Source organism: Cyprinus carpio, chromosome B12 (genome assembly GCF_018340385.1).
Source record: "Cyprinus carpio isolate SPL01 chromosome B12, ASM1834038v1, whole genome shotgun sequence".
Lineage (NCBI taxonomy): Eukaryota > Metazoa > Chordata > Actinopteri > Cypriniformes > Cyprinidae > Cyprinus > Cyprinus carpio.
Window position 1 is genome coordinate 17,599,027 of NC_056608.1, and position 21,834 is coordinate 17,620,860.

The 21,834-nt window shown below is 35.2% G+C and overlaps 1 protein-coding gene across 3 annotated transcripts; it reads right to left on the reverse strand.

The window, feature by feature from the left end:
* Positions 1–8,907: 8,907 nt before the first annotated feature.
* Positions 8,908–21,757, reverse strand: LOC109100007 (ras-related protein Rab-40B). 3 transcript variants are annotated; one of them, XM_042735807.1, is made up of 7 exons: positions 21,671–21,757; positions 21,123–21,325; positions 15,208–15,268; positions 14,458–14,518; positions 13,595–13,672; positions 12,950–13,172; positions 8,908–9,430 (listed from the first exon to the last, which is right to left on the reverse strand). In XM_042735807.1, the coding sequence occupies exons 2-7, from the start codon at positions 21,286–21,288 to the stop codon at positions 9,159–9,161; spliced, it is 861 nt and encodes a 286-aa protein (XP_042591741.1). In that variant the 5' UTR covers positions 21,289–21,325; positions 21,671–21,757; the 3' UTR covers positions 8,908–9,158. The 3 variants fall into 3 exon arrangements, with proteins under 3 accessions (XP_042591741.1, XP_042591740.1, XP_042591742.1); XM_042735806.1 differs by having other exon boundaries at positions 21,123–21,739; XM_042735808.1 differs by lacking the exons at positions 21,123–21,325; positions 21,671–21,757 and adding an exon at positions 17,569–17,897.
* Positions 21,758–21,834: the final 77 nt, after the last annotated feature.

The following is a 21,834-nucleotide window of genomic DNA, read 5'->3' on the forward strand; positions in this document are numbered from 1 at the left end:
AGATATAAAGTTGCTATTAAGTTCGTGAAACTGACAAAAATATGTGAAAAAAGCGCTCATATTTTTTTTCATTACACATAAACCAAATGATGCTCTCAGAAAAAAGAAAAAAGAAATTATTTTATGTGCACTTCCTCATCCAAGCTCCTGATTGTCCATGTCAAAATATATATATATATATGTATATATATATATATATATATATATATAGTCCAAGTTTGTCACGATCAATATGAGGCATACAAGTTGAAAGACAGCAGATCACAATTCTACTATTGTAAAACTACAAGATACAGCTGTCATTAGCATTGAAAAAACTCCAAACTGTTTTTAAAGCAAGACAATGGTGTCATTATTCTGCTCCAGTCAGTTCAAGTTTTGTTCTCATACAATAATGTGAGATGTAAGATCGATCTAACTTTATTTACATTTTAAGACAAGCTGGAATATCTCAAATTCATCAATTCTTTTTAACTGCAGTGTGCTCATCTAAAATGTAGTGCTTGTCGCAGTACAGAAATCTATAAATTGTGTGTGTCTGTAGTATTGAGATGTACCTGGAGTGACAGACTGCCTTTTATAAAATTAAACTGTGCTCAAGTTTTGATTAAATGTCAGTATTGTTGATTTTTCCACCCTGATGGCGTCTGAGAGAAATTCAACTCAGCTGAGTTACTGTTGTGCTGCACTTCTTCTCATAATAAGGGTCTTCAGTTCAAAGCAATTCAGTCAGCTGTGTAAGTTAAATAAAGAAAATTCCTTCATCATAGTGCCTACAATTGTAGAATAATTGCCTGAACTGTAATTGTGGTAAAATGGGTTATTGAGTTGTTTTGTGAAATATGGATCATGTGTGTCTCTTGTTCAGTCAATTGTCAAAATATGGGTGTTTCTCTGAGGTGTAAATGGAAATGCAGATGCTTTAGGTTCCCAGGTACAGCTGGTAGCCGTGCCAGATCCAGGGGAGGAAATGTCATGCGGTCAAGTGTCCCTTAAGGGCTCAGGTGAAGGCTGCCTGTCCATCAGGTGTCTTAGCATCAGCAGCTAACATGCCAAAGGCAGAAAACTGCCAGATTTACACTGCATCAGATGGACTGAAAGTGGAAAATAGCAACATTGTGGAAATATATAAATATTGCCATGCATATAAATAAATCCAATCTTTCGTCTTTCATCTATGAAATGTGACATTTCAGATTTTTTCTGCTGCGCTGCTGGCTATTTTTAGATAGACTTTACTAAGAGAAGCCAGAAAATGAGAAGGAAACGTGCAGCAGGGTTAACTTTGTTGCACAACTCCCCTGAGAAGCAACTGGAAGAAATCAAAGAAGCCATGATTCGGACCGTAATTTTGCTTTAAGACTTTAACATATGACAACATCTTATAAACAATATTAACAGACTAGACAAGTTTTGATATGACATACATCTAGAGACAATCTCCTCATGCACCTCTCAAATGTTCCACATGACAGCATAATACTGCAGTGACAACCAGAGATTCAGAAAAGGTTATTTATAGTATTTATATATGCAATTACTCATAAACTCAAATGTGCGATTTGACGAAAATAATATGCATAGGACATAAATAGAACTGCTCAACTATATTTGTCCTGGTATGAAATCAGAAAATGTCTTTTGTATGATGGTGGATAGCATTTGAATGGTCACAAATGCATTTGAAGGGAGATTCTGTTTCTCAACCTCATGTAGTTCATTCTTCTATGATATATAAAAGGACATATTTTGGGAAATTTCTCAGTGTTTTTGTCAATACAATGGAAGTCAATTGGCTGCAATGTTGTTTGGTTTGCAAAAATCCTCAAAATATCTTCTTTCGAGTTCCACAGAAGAAAGAAATGAAGGTTTTCAAATATTTGTTTTAATCTTAAACATTTAACTGTTGAAAATAAAGTCTTTCTTTACAATAAAGCATATAGAACCATTACATTTTATAATTCATGTTATGCATGAACACATGAACACTACAAATTCAGATGATCAAATTTTGGTATTGAATAAGGAACAGCTCTTATGTATATGCTGTCGTACATTTCGTATATATTTAAAGTAATATGGTATCGATAATAGGTGCTGTTAAACCCTACTTAGGGGGGCTTCGATCACACATTTACATTTCAGCCACCTCACAAATCTGCAATTAACTCAGCTGTCAGCACTCTTGTGATCATGTGATCTCACTTCATGCTTGCTGAAAAGAGCATCTGCAATAGCTATATGAAGTTGAAATTCTTTCACTTACCAGTCATTTAAAAAATGTAAGTTCTCAACATTATGAACTATCCTTCCCTTCCACACAGTATGTCGAGCAAGATTCAAATTCACAAGTAAGGCAAAAAATATTCTTCTGAACAACATTAACTGAGTCCCTTCTAAGACTGAAATCCTAAAAATTTATCAAACCACACCAGGAAAACCAGCCGATCGTCTGTGGAATCATCTTGCTGCCACCTATAGGCCCTGACAAGAAAGGAAATCATAAAAGAAAAAAGGACAATGAATGACTTAAAGGTGACATATCATGAAATTCTGACTTTAACAGGTTTTAAGTGCTATAATCAGGTCCCCGGTGCATCTACCAACCAAGGAAACATGAAAAAGATTAACCCAGTAACTTTGTTTTGGTAAGCCTTTTTCTGCAAGCGTCTGAGAAAACGAGCGCGTCTGATTTCGCTCTCTTGGTGATGTGGCAAAGGGATCTCATTATAATATCACCGCCCATTAATCTGTAAATTTATACCCACAGTGCCATCATTTTGATTTCGCAAGCGACAACGGTGTATCAGCTCTAATGCCACGGTGAAAGTTTGAGCAAGCTTACTAACTGTTCTGCCTTCGGCTGCACAGACGAGCACAGAACACTATTTAGAGTCCCAGCCTCAGAGGAGACAACAGAGCAGTGGATTTATTGATTTATTTAATGTATATTGCTGCTGCCACACAGATCGTAAATAAACATGCAATTTATTTCCCAGCAGTTTACCTTCACAGACATAACCAACTGTTTTTGTAGCTCGTGTGTTTTTAACGTAAACGTCTGTGTGAAAAATAACTTCGTTTAGTACTCAAATGCTGTGACAGCCATTTTCTGTCCATGTGCTTCGGACGTGTGCTCTCAGAAAACCATATATCAGAAGTTTAAAATATGTTTTAAAATGCATGATCTCAGCGTTATAAACATGATAATCAGAACCAAAACAGATGTTTTAAGCAGGTCCCTGTAATGACGCTCTATTCTGGAAAAGGGGGCGGTGAGCAGCAGCTCATTTGCATTTAAAGACCCAGGCCCGAAAAACAGCGTATTTCTGCTTCCACTCAAAATAGGCATTTTCAAAACGATATCTGTGGAGTATTTTGAGCTGAAACTTCACAGACACATTCTGGGGACACCAGAGACTTATATTACATATTGCAAAAAGGGGTATAATATGTCTCCTTTAAATTTACCATTCTTGATGTTAACGCATATAGAGCTTTGTTACTATCCAGAGACAGTCACGACAGTCATTACACAGCTCTTCAGACTTTAACAGCACTACAAACCTCTTTTTCCAGTCCTATCTGATTCCCATCATTATGAAATATCTCACTAATAGATGCTCAGCTTTTATAGACGTGTCTTCAATTGTATTCTCTGCGTTTTTTGAAAGACACTCCAGATTTGCATGGAAACTATTTTTACATCTGTTCAAGCTGCTTCCTTGCACTCGTAGGTTTGAGAGAAAAGGTTCACATGTCAACAACACAAGTGCTCTTCTGTCTGAGAAAGGGAAAACAAGCACATGTCCCTTCATTTAAATACTCAAGGTATGTTATTTCAATTTATATTCAACCTGCAGCTTCTCTAGAGACTAAAGCACATATTTCATGATCATCCTCCTGTCTGAATGAATTTGCACACACTGCATTGCTGCTCTGAGATGGCAAACTGGAGAAGAAAGAATGGTATTCACATGGGAGATAAAAGGAAAATCGACATCTTCAAGTGGTCTGCAAAGTAAAAAAAAACAAAGATCCCCAATGGGATAAGTAAACGCGCAGGGTTCATCCGAACAGGAAAAAGAAGCATGAATGTATCTTTTGTCCTCATAAATATTTCATAGTCATGACTGTTCTGCACTCTGTAGGTACACACGCACTACCTAGTGGTCTAGTTTCCAAAAATAGACCCTTAACGTGGTTTGACAACTCCATTAAACCACAGCTGAATTAATTGCTAATTAATTATTAACAGACAACTGTAAAAAAGTTGATACTCTCACTTTAACAAGGACAGTGGTTTTCACAGAGATTGGAAGGACATAGGGATAGACAACTGGATAAGCTTAATGACCATAAAGTTTGAAGTAGATCTTTCTGTGCTGGCCAGATGGCTGTTTGCAAGGTGGGATGAGTTTTGACTCCATATGTGCAGCCACACCTGTGGACTATCTGTCTGTTTTTTGGCTCACCGTGCTCTCAGATATACTATCCAAACACTGTGGCTCAGTGCAACACACCTTATCTGACCGTTTGGACAATGTAGCCTGCGGTGAGGGGCTATGCAAATTTGTACGATATAATCAGCACAAGACTAGATCTAATATTCATCAAAGGAGGCAAATTATATTTTTGACATGAGCTATGCTGTAACACCATTTAAAGGAACGAGAGATAATGACTCATCATGAATATTTCATTGGAGTGCAAATATTATCTATGAAATGAAACATGTGAGAACACAGCTAATAAAATAATGGCCTCTTCCAGCTTTCATGGCAGTTATGAGATAAGCAGAAAAAACATGGACGCATGGAATACTGAATACAAAGTCAACTTAGCATTCTTCTTGTTGCTCTGGACAATATGGTATGTGTAATACTATATATTTACAAAATTGCTGAAGGTGGCCTGAATGAATATTTGACTAATCTTAAAGGTGAAGAGAGTAATTTCTGCAGCACTAGTGTTTTCAAACAGGTTTCCTAATTACTCACCACTGTCTTTTATTGGTTGGACAAACAGATAGTCCCACTCCCCAAATTATACCATTGGTTGAGCCAATTTTGTTCAAAAAAAGAGCAATGTTTTTACAATACCACAGTGCTTATACTTGTACTTACGCTTATACAAACGTATGAATTGTGTATCTCAGTATTAAACATTAAAAAAATATATATATATACTTATATTAGAGGGTGTGATGGGCTGGGTAAAAAAATATCGATTTTTCTGAACAATTGCAATCTTAATTTCAACAATCTTCATATTAAAAATCCCAAGAGAGACTTTCAGAGATGAAAGATCCAAATAAAAATAAATATACAAAATCTTAATAAAGTGAAATAAAGTTATCATCAGTAATTGATTTTATACATACATATACAAAACTGTTATATACCAAAATGAAACAAATTATTACATTACAATCCAAGTGAATTGAGAGCTTGTTAATCAAATTTAATCAGAAAATCTGTATCATTACCCAGGGCTATGCTCAACTTTGCATACTGTCCCGAAATGCTCATGGTGAAAGATGCTTAAAAAACAACACAAGTTATATTTGGTCTACACTACACGATTTTTTTGTTGTTGTTGTTGTTGTCAGATCACTCTTCCTTTCTCACTGCACGACTGTTTTGAGTATCAAGTTGTTTTCACTAAAGAACCCCAAGCTTTTGCAAGCAATCTCCAGAAATTGTCGGCAAGTAAAAAAGATGCATACCCGACATTAAAGACACTTGAATGCATCCCTAATGTGTGTCTATAGTGTATTTGCAACATGTTTATACCTCAACATACAACTCACCACAATTTAATGCATTTGTGACCTTTCTGAAAGCTGACCCTATTTATGCTTTTTACTAAGAGGCAGAACAGAACTGAAGGCCAACTGACCAGTCCAGAGGGAACTTCTGGTTGTTCATGCAGAAAAAAAAGCCCCTCATAACTCCTGTCTGACAGGTCCACTAATCCAATGTGTCACTATATAAGAGCATATGCATGTGCACATGCCTGTTCTCAACCTTCTATTAGCTGTGCTGGTCAGCCATTTGTCTTACAGTGACAGGGTCATTTACCATGTGCCTTGAAGAAAGGCATGTCCTCATCAGAATTATGTTATATGACCAATACATGTGCAGGTCATACAGTGTCACCATAGATATCATATCTTCCACGATACTTCATCTCATATCATATGACAACATTTTTACAAATGGATAAGAAAAATGGGAAAATATTACACTGCATCTATGTGAAGATGGCCAAAACATATATTCAATAGGCAACACCGAATGTAAGAAAACACAAGGCAAAACTGGAACTGGATAGGCGGCAGGTTGCATAAAGGATCCAAAGCAGTTAAGAGCATAAATGTGTGAAGTATGCCCTCTGCAGGTTGTTTAATGTTTACGATTTGTGTGCTGACGACCTCTCTGTGTTCTATGCTTTTCATTGCACATCATAGAATAGAAATTATAGAAATAAGAATTAGCTTTTCTTTTTTTCTTATTTTTTCACATAAAAGTAAATGCTCAGTTGCATTCTTTGGAAATTAAATTATAATCTGAACCACAGATTACATTTGAAATGCTCTTTCCTAAATACTAAATTAATATAATCTTAAACCAAGATAATTCTATACTGTTTAAAAATACATTGCATTGAAAAAAAAAATCAGATGTTTAAAATTATGTACACTCACATGACTATAATGTATCCGGAACATTTAAATGTTTATTTGAGTTGTTTTAATTATTTATTTCTACTAACTTTTAAAACTAATATAATCTTTTCTAGTTTTTATCTTATGTAAGCAGACTTAAAAATACTAAGTGCACCTTTAAAGTTTAAATTCGAAATCAAACCCAGGGCCCAGTTCGAAAGAAATCAGGTTGGATAAAATCTTAAAAATTGGTTGTTCAAAAAAAAGAAAAAAGGTTTTTGAAATCAGATCATGTCTTGGCTTTGATCTGGATCAAACCTTCAGTTCAGTGTTCTGTATCCAAAAATATAGATGCATTTATGTTTTGGACTTGATTTGTTTAACAGTTACAGTGATATATATTTTGTCTCAATAAAATAATACTCCAAAGAGTGAAAAAAACCCCCAATATATTTAATTTAAATGCAATTTATTAATTGCAATGACACAATTATTGGAGTTCCTTAACCCTAACAAATGTATATACCTTGCTGCTTATTTATTTTTGTTTATTTCTGTGTCGATTAGAAGTCTGGAAATTTAAAATAATTTCAAAATGGAAGAGGGTGTTTGTATTGTTTCATTGTGTTGTTTCTGTCTCTGTGGATGAAATACATCAGCTCTAAATATGAAGCAGCTGAAAGAGTTTCCAGCCTCTTCATAAACACTAACAAACCTCATCCTGGACAATGACAACCCTCATAATAAATAGCAAAATATGGGATTTACAATTCCAAATCATTCTGATCAAGATTATATATATATATATATATATATAAATATATATATATATATATATATATATATATATATATATATATATATATATATATATACACACACACACACACACACATATATACATATACATATATACATATACATATATATATATATATATATATATATATATATATATATATATAAAACAGCTGAGCCCAGGGATTACAGATAAATTGGTCTGTAGCAAGTGGTGTGTTTTCTGCCCAGTGTTATTCGCCTATTCATAAGCCATTATCAAAATGTTTTGATAGCCTAGGTAATATTTTAGGAGGAAAAACGTTAAATACAGTACACACGACTATTGCCACAAGACCTAAAACTTTTACATATTAATTAACATGAGATAAGTGTCATAAAATGTATACTAACCTTGTCTGTGGAAAGTTATATCCGATGTATCTTTTGCTTTGACCATGGGATGGCGTTAAACGCATAACTTTAACGTAAACTTTAAACGTGAATCGCGGAAGGATATCGGAAAGGGAATAAGTCCCAAACTAAGATTAATATTTAGACAACTGTCGCTCAAATACCACGTTTTTATGGAAGAACTGACATTAAAACTGTTAAGTAAAAACAAACAATAAATAAACAAATACTTCTCATTAGTAGTTTTAAAAATTCTGGTAGCCTTGTCCCATTTTGCTGAAGGACTGGTCAAAATTATTTTGTGTGGTTATCGACAGTAATGTCACAAACATTATTTATTTAAATTCTAGCTTCAGTAATTGAAGGCTTCCTTTATTTTTGGAATAATAATGTTTTGTTTTGACCAATCCCTCCTTTCCCTACCACAACTATAACACAGTTAGGCCAGGTAGAAAAGACCATCTACAAGAAAACATTGTCCTCTAGTCTAGTGGACATATTGTTAATAAAAGACAACATGACTTTCTAATTTTATCAATGATCTTTATTTAAAACCTGATATGATAGCATGTTAGAAATTTATATTTGTTTGCAGTGTAAATTTGAAATATTAGCATTGTTTTCAATGTGACAAATGAAGCCACATTTTAATCTTCCACGTCTTTGGTGTGTTTCCCATATAAACGTATTGTTCAATAACAATATTGGTCACAGATCAAGTGTATCACAATAATTAAGAATTCTAACAATGTAGTATCAAACAAAACAAATTATATACACAATACAAAGAGCTGCGTGTCTCAACCTTGACTCTCTAAGCCCCTGAAAAGTGTCGGAATAAAAGTATTAAAGGAAATTAAGCTGGTATTAATTATTAGTAAGGTCCGTTGTGAAAGTGATCATAAAACAGGAAAGCTGTTTGTTTCTCCTGCTGGCTTGGTCCAAGTTCAGTAGCAAAAAGAGTCCTCCACAGGAAAATGCAGTACCATCAATACATTTACAAGACTAAAGAACTTTGCTTGTTTGTATATTTAAACAATGCTTGGCATTATTTAGGATTGGATCACCTCTTGTACATCTGTCCAGCGATCACAATTTGATATGGCCAGGAGGATGTGTTTTAAACAAACCAACACGGCGAACAAGTTTGGTCAAACACTTAATATATCAAAGACCTCACAGGCCGTAGTTCTCTAAATTGTTCTTATTTATTGTAAGACTGTGGTGGTTTTGAACACTAGCTCCTTGTTTAAATTGCATTGCGAGTGTGTATTGTAAGTACAGCAACTGCATTGATCTATGAAATCTTGCAGCTCGTCCGTGCGCAGTTCTGGGATGGGCTCAGTGGTGGGTAGATGATTTTGGATTTTTTGGTTCCGTTCCTTTTTTTAGCGCTGCTGGCTATGACCGAGTAGGAACGGCCGTGCATCATCCTGGCGTTGAGGCCGTTGGCCATGGAGAAGGACTTCAGATGGCTCTTTAAGGCAATAGGAAGGGGAAGTTTGTCCACAAGGTGCACTGGAGTGCAGGAAACGATAGAACGACAGCACAGGTCCTGCAAACTTAACACTGGACAAAAGAAAAGAACAGGTTCAGGTTAAATGCAACATATTAGAGACCACAAAAACATCCTCAGCTCACAGGCATGAAAAAATGTTAGATATTATGCCTTCATAAAATGTAGATAGGCAAGCTATCTGTCATTAAAGGGTTAATAATCATTCGAATTTGTCAGCAACGTTTGTCTTTAAAGGATGAAGTCATTCAATGGAAACTGAAGCTGTTTTATCATATTGCTTGGCTTTTAAATAATCTCCAGTCAAAATAAACAGATGATGCTTTTATTCAAATGCTTTAATCTAAGCTAAGTAAATGTTTTTATATCACTTGACCTTGTTCCTACAGGCATTTTTCTAGCATAAACCAAAGCTATGATTATTAAGAGCTGAAATGTGCTGTGTGGGCGGCTGGCCATTACATTGATATTTGAACACTGGGTGTCTCTGCTGTGAGAGGTATACAGTCTCAAAGCATTGCATACTTCAGGTTTCTAAAGCGTTCCTTTGGCCTATACATAATTGCAGCATTGGTCTGAGAGGAAAAAAAAAACTTGTATTGCTGTTGCTTATGTGGTGGTTCTCAGAAAGGCTCCACTAAAAGGTCTGCTTTATTCTATGACAGCATTCCTTAATTCATCATTTCATGTCAGGAACGTTTATGGTGAAGCTTGTTTAATTCCCGGAGAGAACACTTCCAACCTCAGCTACATAATGAGTCATAGGGAGATGTTGATGGAAGTGTAGTAAAACAAGACAACGATGGTATTGTTGTGAACTACCGAACACTGTAGAGGTTTAGCTGTCTTTTCTCTCTGTAATTGTTTTATATGATTTACGTTTATTTAACTGTGAATGTAAGTGATATTTTTACTATAATAATTCTTGAAATAAAAATCTAAATTATTTATCTAAAATAAAATATATTTTTACAGAATGATACTGTTTGGCATTAGAAGAAGAAGAAGAAGTTTTATTTATATAGCGCCCTTCCATAGCTCAAGGTCACTTTACATAGTGGTAAACAAAACATTTGCACACCGACATACACAATACAAACACACAAGGCAACATATAGCCACATTATCCAAAATACATATTAAAAAGATAAGTTTTTAGCTGAGTCTTGAATGTAGACAATGATATATTATGAAGGGGTAGCGAATTCTATAATTTAGGAGCATTAACACTTAATGACCAACCACCTACAGTGGACAACCCAAAACGAGGAATGGACAAAAGACCAAGCTCAGATGATCTGAGGGACCGGGCAGGAGAGTAGGAGTAAAGTAAGTCAGACAGATATGGAGGCGCAAGACCATTTAATGCCTTAAACGTTAGAAGTAATATCTTAAAGTGAATACGTGATGCCACAGGTAACGTGTGAAGATCACGCAGTAGAGGAGTAATGTGAGCAGAAAGCCTGGTGGAGGTAAGAACTCTTGCTGCTGAGTTGTGAACATACTGTAACCTTGCAATAAGTTTTTTAGGCAGACCAAGAAATAGAGCATTGCAATAATCCAGACGTGATGTGATTAATGCATGAATTAAGATTTCAGCATCAGCTAGAGTTAGAGAAGATTGAAGACGTGCAATATTACGAAGATGGAAAAAAGAGGTTTTAACAACAGAAGAAATATGAGAGGCAAAAGATAGAGATGAGTCAAATAAGACACCAAGATTACGGACAGATGAAGCAGGCTTAACATGAACCCGGTCAAATTCAAGGACATCCAATGCTTGCTATCCCTGATGCATGCAGTAAGTGAGTCAGGCAGTGATGACCTATCAGAGCTGGTGGTTAGGTAAATTTGAATGTCATCAACATAGCAATGAAATTGAAGTCCATGCATGCGAATGATGTCACCAAGTGGATATATATAAATGATAAACAGGAGTGGACCAAGAACTGAACCTTGAGGAACACCCTGTGAAACTGGAGCAGTGGCAGATTTATACCCTTGTATGGTGATATAATATTTTCTATCGCTGATGTAGGAAATGAGCCAGGAAAGAGCTGAACCAGTGATACCGATATCAGAAAGGCGAGAGATGAGTATTTCATGGCAGACTGTGTCAAAAGCAGAGCTTAGATCAAGAAGAATCAAGATGTTTATTAACCCAGAACCCATGGACAGAAGAATGTCATTAACCACACGAAGAAGAGCAGTTTCAGTGCTATGTGATAGAGCTTAGGTAAAGAAGAATCAAGATGTTAATTGTTCATGTCTAGATGGTCAAGAATCGTTTTTTTAAGTATGGGGGTCACCGCAGCCAATTTGAATTCTGCTGGAACAATAGCAGATGCTAAACTACAGTTAATCATATGTGTTATGAAAGGTTCAACCTCAGGAACACACATCTTAAGCAAAACAGTCGGTGTAGGATCAGTCTGGCAGGATGTAGAATTTGACTTCACAATTAGATCACTTATGGCAGCAGAAGTAGTAAGAGTAAAAGAAGAAAGAGAGTATGTTGAGTGAGTCGAGTCAGCTGATATCAAGTGAACATTTAAATCGGATGTATGAGGGGTGTCTTTGGAAATCGATTCAGTGATAGACTTCAATTTCTCTGAAAAGTAACGAGAAAAGTTATTCACAAGCACCTCAGAGCCAGAAATAACATGTTGTGGAAGGTTAGTGAGTTTGTTGACCAAAGCAAACAGAGATTTGGGCCTGCACATGGGATTCTTAATAGTAGAAGAGACATATGAGGATCTTGCAGCATTGAGGGCAGTACGGTAAATGAGCAAATGTTCTTTCAAAACCAGTGAGTGAACAATGAGTCCTGTTTTCTTGTACAGTCTTTCCAAGCGACGTCCCATAGCTTTCACTGCTCAAAGTTCCAGAGTAAACCAAAGTGAAACATGCAGATGGAACCAGTCTAGTTTTAACAGCAGCATGTTTTCTGAAGTATCTGGGAAATTATATTATTATAGATACTGCATATTTTTGATGGACAGTTGGAAAATAAACAATCTGACAAGGTAGAAACCCTTTTTGAATCAGAAAATTAATAGTAGAAACCCTTTTTGAATCAGAAAATTAATAAAGTATACAATTTTATAATATAATATAATATAATATAATATAATATAATATAATATAATATAATATGTCCTGTATCAGACATTAATTCATTTACAAATTTCTTAACACATTATTTAAAAAGAAAAAAGTACATATGCATTTGAATTTGTATTTCACACTTAGTTTCTAAATTATTTTATATTGTTTTTTAGAATTAAAATAGGATATTTTGATAGGGAATGATTTGTAGAAAGTATTTTTACATTCAGATTATAAATTATGTACAAACATGGGCAAAATATGGTGTTCCCAATCTTACACTGAAAATAATTTTTGATATTAGTATGTTTTAAGGCAACTTGTAATGTAAAATTCCTTTTAAAAAGTTTTTAAGTTTTAATGTTTATTTGTAAAATATCATACAGCTCCAAAGTGAACGTCTGAGTCCCAATTAGATAATGTCCATATCATATATATGAAGCCTGACAATAGAGGCTTGTCACCTTTATTGGGTCTCCAAAGTCGCTCCATACCATGCCTCATGAGCACAATTCGGGCCAGCTCAGTGAAGGACTCAGTAATGTTGAAGTTACAGAGAGGGCTGACCTCAAAGAATGTGACCCCCAGTCGCTCTGCAAAAGCCTGGGCCTGCTCGGTTGTCACCTGACGCTTATAGGCCAGGTGAAGCCTGTTTCCCACCAGGATCTTGGGAACACCTGGTGCATGCTGGGTAAAAAAATAAAATAAAATAGTTACAAAAGCACTCCTCAGGACAACAGGTTTGCTGATTTGTTTTATATTATTATGTCAAGACAATCGCTTTAATAATAAAGCAATTTTGAAAGAAAATGCTGTTCATCATCAGCCCCCTGCTATCTACACAAATTAGTTACAGAGCCTCTGTTTAACTGGAATGATTATAATCATAACTGCTGTTACGGAGTTGCATAACGAGCACATTTCCTGAAACAGAGATACACATCTATTTTAGCACTTTCTCAAGATGATTAGCTTGTGTTGCATTTAATGTGATTTCAAAGCCACTAGTATGAACTCGTCTGTTTATACTCATAATCATACTGTACTGCATATTTAACATACTAAATACTGTAACAACAGTAGTTTTGAAATGATTGACCTGATTTTACCTCATCGATCTCTTTAATCCATCTGTCGATGCCATCAAAAGACCACCGGTTTGTGATGTCATATACAAGGATAACACCCTGTGAGAAACAAAATTTGTTATCGAAAGCATACAGTATATTAAACTGAAATGCACCTTCAATTCAAAATGAAAGAAAAAATTAAACTGTAATCTATCATCTGAGGTTTCAGAAAAGTCAGTGTGGTACTGAAAGTGGTATTATTTAACATCTCATACATTATGTGACTAAAATTGTTGGCAGAGATGTTTACGATGTAATGTCAATAAAGACTGTGGCTTTGCTCCAAGAGTTTCTGTTATTAGGATATCTGTGTTTGCCAGAACAAGTAAATATCCTATCAACAACACCAGTGCACTCCGATTTATAGCAGGAACTGCTGATTATTGGGTGGGGTGTTTAACAACTGTCTGGGAACACTGGGATTTCAGAGATATTTAAAAGCTTATTTCCAAAAGTCGCTTTGCCCATTATATACAATGGGCTACACACAACCACACAAATGGTGTCTGACGAAAATCATAACAAAATATAACAACAATTAAAAAAATAACATCAATTATAATTACAAAGAAAATAATATTTAAAAAAAAATTATTTAGTTTATTTTAAATTAATTATGTTTAAATTAATAATTATAATTATAAATAAAATCATAAAAAATATATTACAAATAATTACATCTATTACAGGCATTCACAAACTCACAAGTGGTGACTGATAAATAATTTTACATTTATTATATTTATATTTGTGAATAAATTAATTCAAATAAATAATTATAAATATTATAATACAAAATACATTAATTATAATTGTGTTTTTATAATTTATTGCCATTATACCTGTGCTCCTCTGGAATATGAGCGGAATATGGTGCAGAATCTGCCTTGTCCTGAGGTGTCCCTGCAAAAAAACAACACAACACAGAGGGTATGCATGACAAAGGACACATTCTTCTTACTTCTGTTCTTCAAAACGTCTGTAGCTATTGTCTTTCCCTCTGCCTGGTGACACGAGGAGCGCTCTGTGGTTGGTGCCAGGGCAGCAGACTTTGAGTAGGAGCAGTGAAATGAATCATTCACCATCCAGGGCTGAGCACAGCACCAAGATGTGCCAGTCATGTTGCAGCGGGTAGGACTGGAGTATCACAAACACTCTGCTATAAAACGCTTCGTCTGTCAGGGCCAGATTATCAATAATTGATTCCAGACTCTTGCAAAAAAGCTCAGTTCTCTTAAAATGCGGCAGAATTTATAAACAAGTTCTAGCCATGGCTAGTGGGATTGACTTGGCTGAATTTTTCATTGGAAGAGTTTGTTGAGGAGCGCTGTAATTAACATAGCCAGACATTTGGCATGTTCACTTCATATTTTGGAAACCGACGGGACCTTATTGAGCATACACAGGCATGATGGAGTGGAGGGGGTGATCTTTAATCTCTCTTCATGCTCTGTTTGTGTTCGAGAAGATTACAGGAGGAAATCAAGTTGAAACTTTAAAGTTCAACATGTATTTCTAGTATATGTCAGGTGCTGCAGTCATGGGTTTCCAGTTTCCACAAGGAAAAGTAACTGTGATGTAAAGCTACTCACCAAAGCTGGAGCTTGACTCGGCGTCCATCGAGCAGTATGGTAGTTGTCTTGTAGTCAATTCCTACAAGTGAAGAAGAAATAACAAAATTACTTAAAGGTGAAATATCTCATTTTTGCGTCACTAGCGTCACTAAGTGTAATTGCAAAAGTAATGACTGTTTTCAAACAGGCTTCCTGGCTGCCATTGGGTGAAAAACAGATAGCCCCTCTCCAAACTCACATTACTGGTTAACCTAATCAGGCTAAACAAAGCCACTATAGGAGAAAGCAGAACATAAAAAAATAAAGTCAAAAGTTTTGGGTCAGTAAGATTTTTTTAAATTTAATAAGCAAGGACCCATTCAGACAGTAAGACATTTATAATGTTACAAAAGATTTATATTTCAAATAAATGCTGCTCTTTTGAATTTACTATTACTCAAGGAATCCTTATACTAATATACATCAAGGTTTCCACAAAAATCACAACTGTTTCTGAAGAAAACACTGATGATGACATTTTCAGTCCATGCAAAATGCACTGATGCTAGTACATTGTGATTGTTGCCAGAGTGTTGCTATGCGATTACTAATGTCTTCTAATTGGTTTTTAACATGTTGTCACTTTGTGTTGTAGCTAGAGGGCTCTAAGCAGTTGCTTAGTGGTCCAAGCCAAAAGATCCCACTTCCAACTCTTTATGATGTTCTGGCCCTACATATAGTTATGTAATTGTCTTCCAGACAAATTTTAAAGCCCAAACGTTTAGTAAAAAAAAAAAAAAAAAAAAAAACATAATTCTTAAACAAGCTGCACCATTTGAGTTTAATACTTATCGTATGGGGTTTGTTCAAATTCCTAGTATGAGCAACAGTAATGTTCACTAATAATCTAATAACTGCAAATGGGAAAGGCAAGTGGTGAGAAACACTGAAGAATATTCCAGAGAGAGTTTGCATATTATGTTCAAATAAAGACTGCATTCCTTTACTCTTAGCCAATCTTTTATTTACAAAGTCTCTCTTTTGATCAAGCTTTTGGGTGACGGGAACTATGATTAAGTGACGTCTGCTGGTATGAACATGACACTTGAGGAGGATGCCTAGGCTGAGATTGGAAAGCTTTAGTGTCACCTCCGTGGGGGTTCCAGGTTCCACACACATACACACTGGCATTCTGAACACTCTTTATCCTAGGGAATTTCAGAGCCCATCACACATTCCACTGCAATGAGAATGAAACCCAACACTGTGAAAACATACATGGAACAACTGGGAGATTCCATTAAAGTGACCGAAAGAGGATTTGAAAAAACACAATCTCTATCGCTAAAGAATGGAACCAAATGAACCAATCACAAACCCATGTCACTCTGTGAACTGTGAGGTCACTTAGTGAATTACAGCGTATCCGAAGGTATGCACTAATGGTGAGGTTTAATGTTCTGTACATTAAACTTCAAGTATCAGGTATCAAGCCCTCCTTGAAAAATGATGCATTAGTTCTGTTTGGGTCTCAGAGACTACATCTATAAAACATAATAAATGAAAACTTCAGTGTATTAATTTATTTGTGATAGAATTATGCTTCAAATTTAAATAGTATCTTTTACATGATTTTTTAAAATGTTTTTGAACGTTTCTTTTATGCTCACCAAGACTGCATTTATTTGATCAAGTATATAATATAAAAGGTAATATTGCAAAATTTTATTACAATTTAAAGTTTTAAGTTTTCTATTTTAATATATTTTAAAATGCAATTCATTCAGGCAAACTTGAAAAAAAATTCCAGTAGTCACAGAAAATATTCTGTTATGCTGATTTGGATGCTCAAGAAACATTACGTTAATATTATAATCAATATTGAAAACTGTACTGTACTGGTTCTTATTTTTATGGATAGCATAATAATTTTTTTCACAATTCTTTGATTAATAGATAGTTCAGAAGAACAGCATTTATTTGAAATATAACGTGAAGAAAAAAAATTAATTTCTTTAAAAAATGGTTTGGTTGAACAATAAATGCTTAATTAGATGACTCTATCTTCAACTACAGAACAAAAACATATTTTATCAAATAAACATGACCAGCGCTTACATCATATTTTCCATCACTAAATAAATCCTTTATCAAGTTTATTGTGAATTATTTAATGTGATGCATCACTTTTAGACAAATATTGTATAACACCAGCTTTCTAGTATTTTTTTCCTTTATAAAAATGTCTGCCTGTAGGATGCAGTCTTCCTGTTTGTGTGGGCAAGCTCTGATTCATCCTGACAGATTTTTTCACACTAACTCTTTCTGTCTCCCTGCGCAATTACCCTGCTCTGCCCCTCTCCTCACCTCCCTCATAGCAACCAGCAGAGAGCCACAGACCTTTTCTGACGGGATGACACATACGCCGGATCAACGGGAGTAAGTAGATGAGGATGAAGCCTCCGTGGATAATGGTGTTCAAAATCTAGAGCTGGGGGAGAAACAGTTATGCTAACACTTACTGATCCATCCCTGTGCAACTTTAAGTCACGATATTATAAAAAACCAAAAATACTGCAAGCTGCTTTGTGGCCTGTGGAGACGTTGGTTGACCTCAAAAAACATCAAACAGATCAGACAGAATTTAAAGCAGCATAATTAAACTCAAATAGACACCATAGTTAAAGTGCTAGTAAAGTAATTTCTCCCTGATAAACATACATATGTAAATAAATAAGTTTAAAAATAAATAAATAAATAAAAAGTACTTTTTTTAAATCATGTAGACCCACATGGGGTAAAAACTGGAGTCATATTAGTACCAAAATTGGCTAATGTTGAAATTCTACACAAATTTTTTTAAATTAAATGGACCGTCCACCCAAAAATGAAAATTCTGTCATCTGTCATCACCTGTACGCAGTTCTTTCTTCTTCTGAACACAAAGGTAGATATTTTGAACAATGGTGATAATCAAACATTTTTGGTTTCCATTGATTTCTATTGTATTTTTTGTCAATACAATGGAAGTCAATGGGAACCAAAACTATTTAGTAACTTTGGTGGACTATTTGGGTGAACTATGCATTTAAAAAAATTAAATACTAAACTAAAATCAGTCACTTTAAATGCTAAAGGTGAATTTAGGCATAATAACACGATAATATACAGTATGAAAAATCAATATTCCTTTTAAGATTTCCTTTTAGATTTTCAAGATTATATTTTACAGTGTTATGAAAGGTATAGTGTTTTAAAATATTAATTAAAGAATGTGTTAGATGACAGCAAAGATGGTTTAAATGAAAAAAAGAGGAAAATTAGCATGCAAAAATAAAGATTCATTACAAAAAATATTGACTGTGATACCCAAAAATTACCAAAAAATTATAATACTGGCTAATGACATACAGTATATGGTACCAATAAATAGTACATTCCTAATCATTAAATATTTGTTTTTGCATGATGCTGCATCCACACTGCAAGGTGTCAGTATCCGTCCAATATAAGGTAATGCAACATAAACAAAAAATATTTGATGCGTGTTGTATCGTCTTAGATGTGATCTAAGACAATACAACACACAACAAACTGTACTTCTACCATTCTCAGCCTTGTTTTAATTGGTGCCAAATTGAATATGCCGTCTACCCTGATTAAGCTCCACAGGCGTTACATAACCTAAAACACATCGAGCAACACATCAGCCTGTACATTATTTATGAGACAGTAGGATAACGGTTTCAGTGGCACAGAACTGATTTCTCTCTTGGTGAGGAACAGCTGCAAGACTTCAACTGGCACAGTTCCTTTAAAATCAACAGCCAACACACCCTTTTCATCATTCAAACAAACAAGTGGCTTGAGAGGTTCATGCAAGTGTTTAGATAAACATCAGAACGTTCCACTCCTTTATCGCCAGCAAAGCCTGGCTGCATCCTCATTCCCCTCAGCCGCATTTTGCTCAGCAGTCAGAGAGCACAGTTACGTAAGAGTTTTGGCCAATAGTAGTAATCTCTATAAACAGAAATTCCAACAGAGACTTCTGCTGGCAAGGTGGTTAGGCAAGAGCTCTCCCTGTCTAATCATAATGGAGTTTATCAACCGTGTACATACAGTATGCACTTATAAGGAATTTTGTGAGTTGCTCCCAAGGTTACAATACAAAATAAATACACAAGTTATAAAATATGACAGAACAGGATGTAGAAAATGTTCTGAATCTAGTAAGCAACCTAAACAGCAAAAGGCTCCAGCACTGGTCTATTAATTGCTTGCATACCCAATGTCTTAGAATTTGTTTTCTAAGTATTAGCATCCCGGCAGAGCTGTTTACTGGCCCTACGGGAGCAGTATTTTTTCTAGAGTTTGTAAATGAATGTAGTATGAAGTCACTTTCATAAGACTGCAGTGGGGTATTAAATTTTCATCACTGTTGAGCTGAAAAGAGCAACTAGTTTAAAGTTAACATGAAAACAAAACTGACCCTATTTACTCTGTTAATGCACATTCCTGATCTTACTGTGAATTATTAATCGATGCACCTTTTTTCAATGCAAGTAGTTTGCTGTCATAATAATTATTCAAAATACAATTATATTTTCTTACTCTGAAACAACTTTCCTTCTTTGGTAACATCAGGCTATTAATTCTGGTTGGAAAACCCACTTTTCGAAATCCACTAAAGTCCCGTCTTGCTCAGAAATATGTCATATTCCTGAAGTGGGTTGTAACTTTAAAGGAATAGTTCACACAAAAACAAGATTCACTAAACAATGCTAAACACATCCTCAAGCCATCCAATATATAGATGAGACTGTTTCTTTCACACATTCACTGCAGAGAATCCACTGGTGAGCAAGTGATATAATGCTAATTTTCTCCAAATATGGCCTGAGGCATTTAAGCATTTTTTTTTTTTTGGTAAACTATTCCTTTAAGAATATACAGTACTACGCCTGTCCAAGCAAGACAAATACTATTTAAAGGCTTTTAATCTAAAGATGATTTTATTCCTATAACCTGTTGCCTCTCTTTTAAAAGTGGCTGGCATTCCTTCCTCAGCTGCTTGAATAAATGAGAACACAACTGTGCAAGCCACCCAGATCTCAGTCAGCCTCTGACCCTAATTGAACAGGTTGGCTGTCAAATTTAATTGCTAAACCACTTCACTCTAATCTAAGCTGTCACGATAAGACTCAAAATGTTCATCAGAGATCTTGGAATTTGCCCAAATGCTGTGACAATGACAAACGGCACTGAAAATCAAAAGCGTGTTGTTCTTCCTGTTCAAGCCTGCAGAAAAACAATAAAACAGAATGCTGGAGAAAATATGTCAACTATTAAGGATTAAGAGACCTATGGTACTGTCACATCGAGAGCAGATTGCTAACGAGTTAATAAGTGATATACAAGTGAATACTTACAAGATGTTGTGATTATGTGATACCAGCCACATGTTTGCATCACATAACGAATGTTGTTGGTCTTTTAGGCAAGACACATGAAAAATGTGTTGTTTAGCCGAGAAAGCCCAAAGGGGGGGTTCACTACAGTTGATTTTGTCCCCTGGGAAGAGTTACTTTTTCCAAAACAGGGTGTAACTAATAACTACAACTACTACTGAGCTGTAAATAAGAGCTGGGGTTAGATGAGCGATGTGATCTAGATGTTTAATATATGTGGTATATCTACTGTTATAATAAATAAAAGATTTTAAATAAACATAGAACAGATGCAGATCCCTTGTTTTTGTGTATCATGGTTTTTGTTTAGATTGTCTAGACTGACAACAATTCTGAAACTGTTCACAATAAATGATGTAGATAGATGTAGATGCTTGCTAGTTGATAATCAAGTGTGTGATACAAAGGTTAAATAATCTACAATCCATAATAACTGCACAGACCATCTAACATTAGTTTTATTTGTACACAGAGATCAAAACTTACCCATATTGTATCCATAGGGTGACTCACTGGACCCATCCTGTAGACTGGCCAGTATTTCCCCTTTCCCAACATCACTGTCTCCCACCAGCAGGAATTTCAGGAGGAAATCATAAGCTTTTGCTGGGCTGCTCCTGTGGTTCATCTTCACATCAGCCCGATGACCCATTCTGGTACATCATGTACGTTAACTGTCCTTTGATGGACTTGTGTTAAATATGTCAGACCACCGGTGCAAATGAACAATATTACGTCAGCTATTTTAAAAACAAAGCTACGTAGGATTCACTAGTCTTTTCTTTAACTAAAATCTCATGTCCAGTACAACACTAAAACTGTCCTATTGTTCAAAGATTCTGGTTGTGGACCCACTGATGCTGTTGCGTCACATTAGTAGGTAACTGTTAACGTAAATAAAGACCCTCGTATGTTTACAGTATAGTAACATAAGCCAGGTAACTTCTTAAAATCGCTTATTTATACTTATATAATAAATGTTACTCTTTATAAAACACTCCTAATATTTTTTCATCTGTACATTTCGAGCAAACCTGGTCCATTGAGCTCTCAGCCACGATCCCTCTCTTCTATCAGCCTCCCTAAACAGAAAAATGTGAGTTCAGGTTTAGATTTTCCTTGATTGGCTCATGTGTGGAGTTGCTAGGGCAGCTCTGCTCTGTCATTGGACATTAATCCCGTCCATCAAATCCCGAAA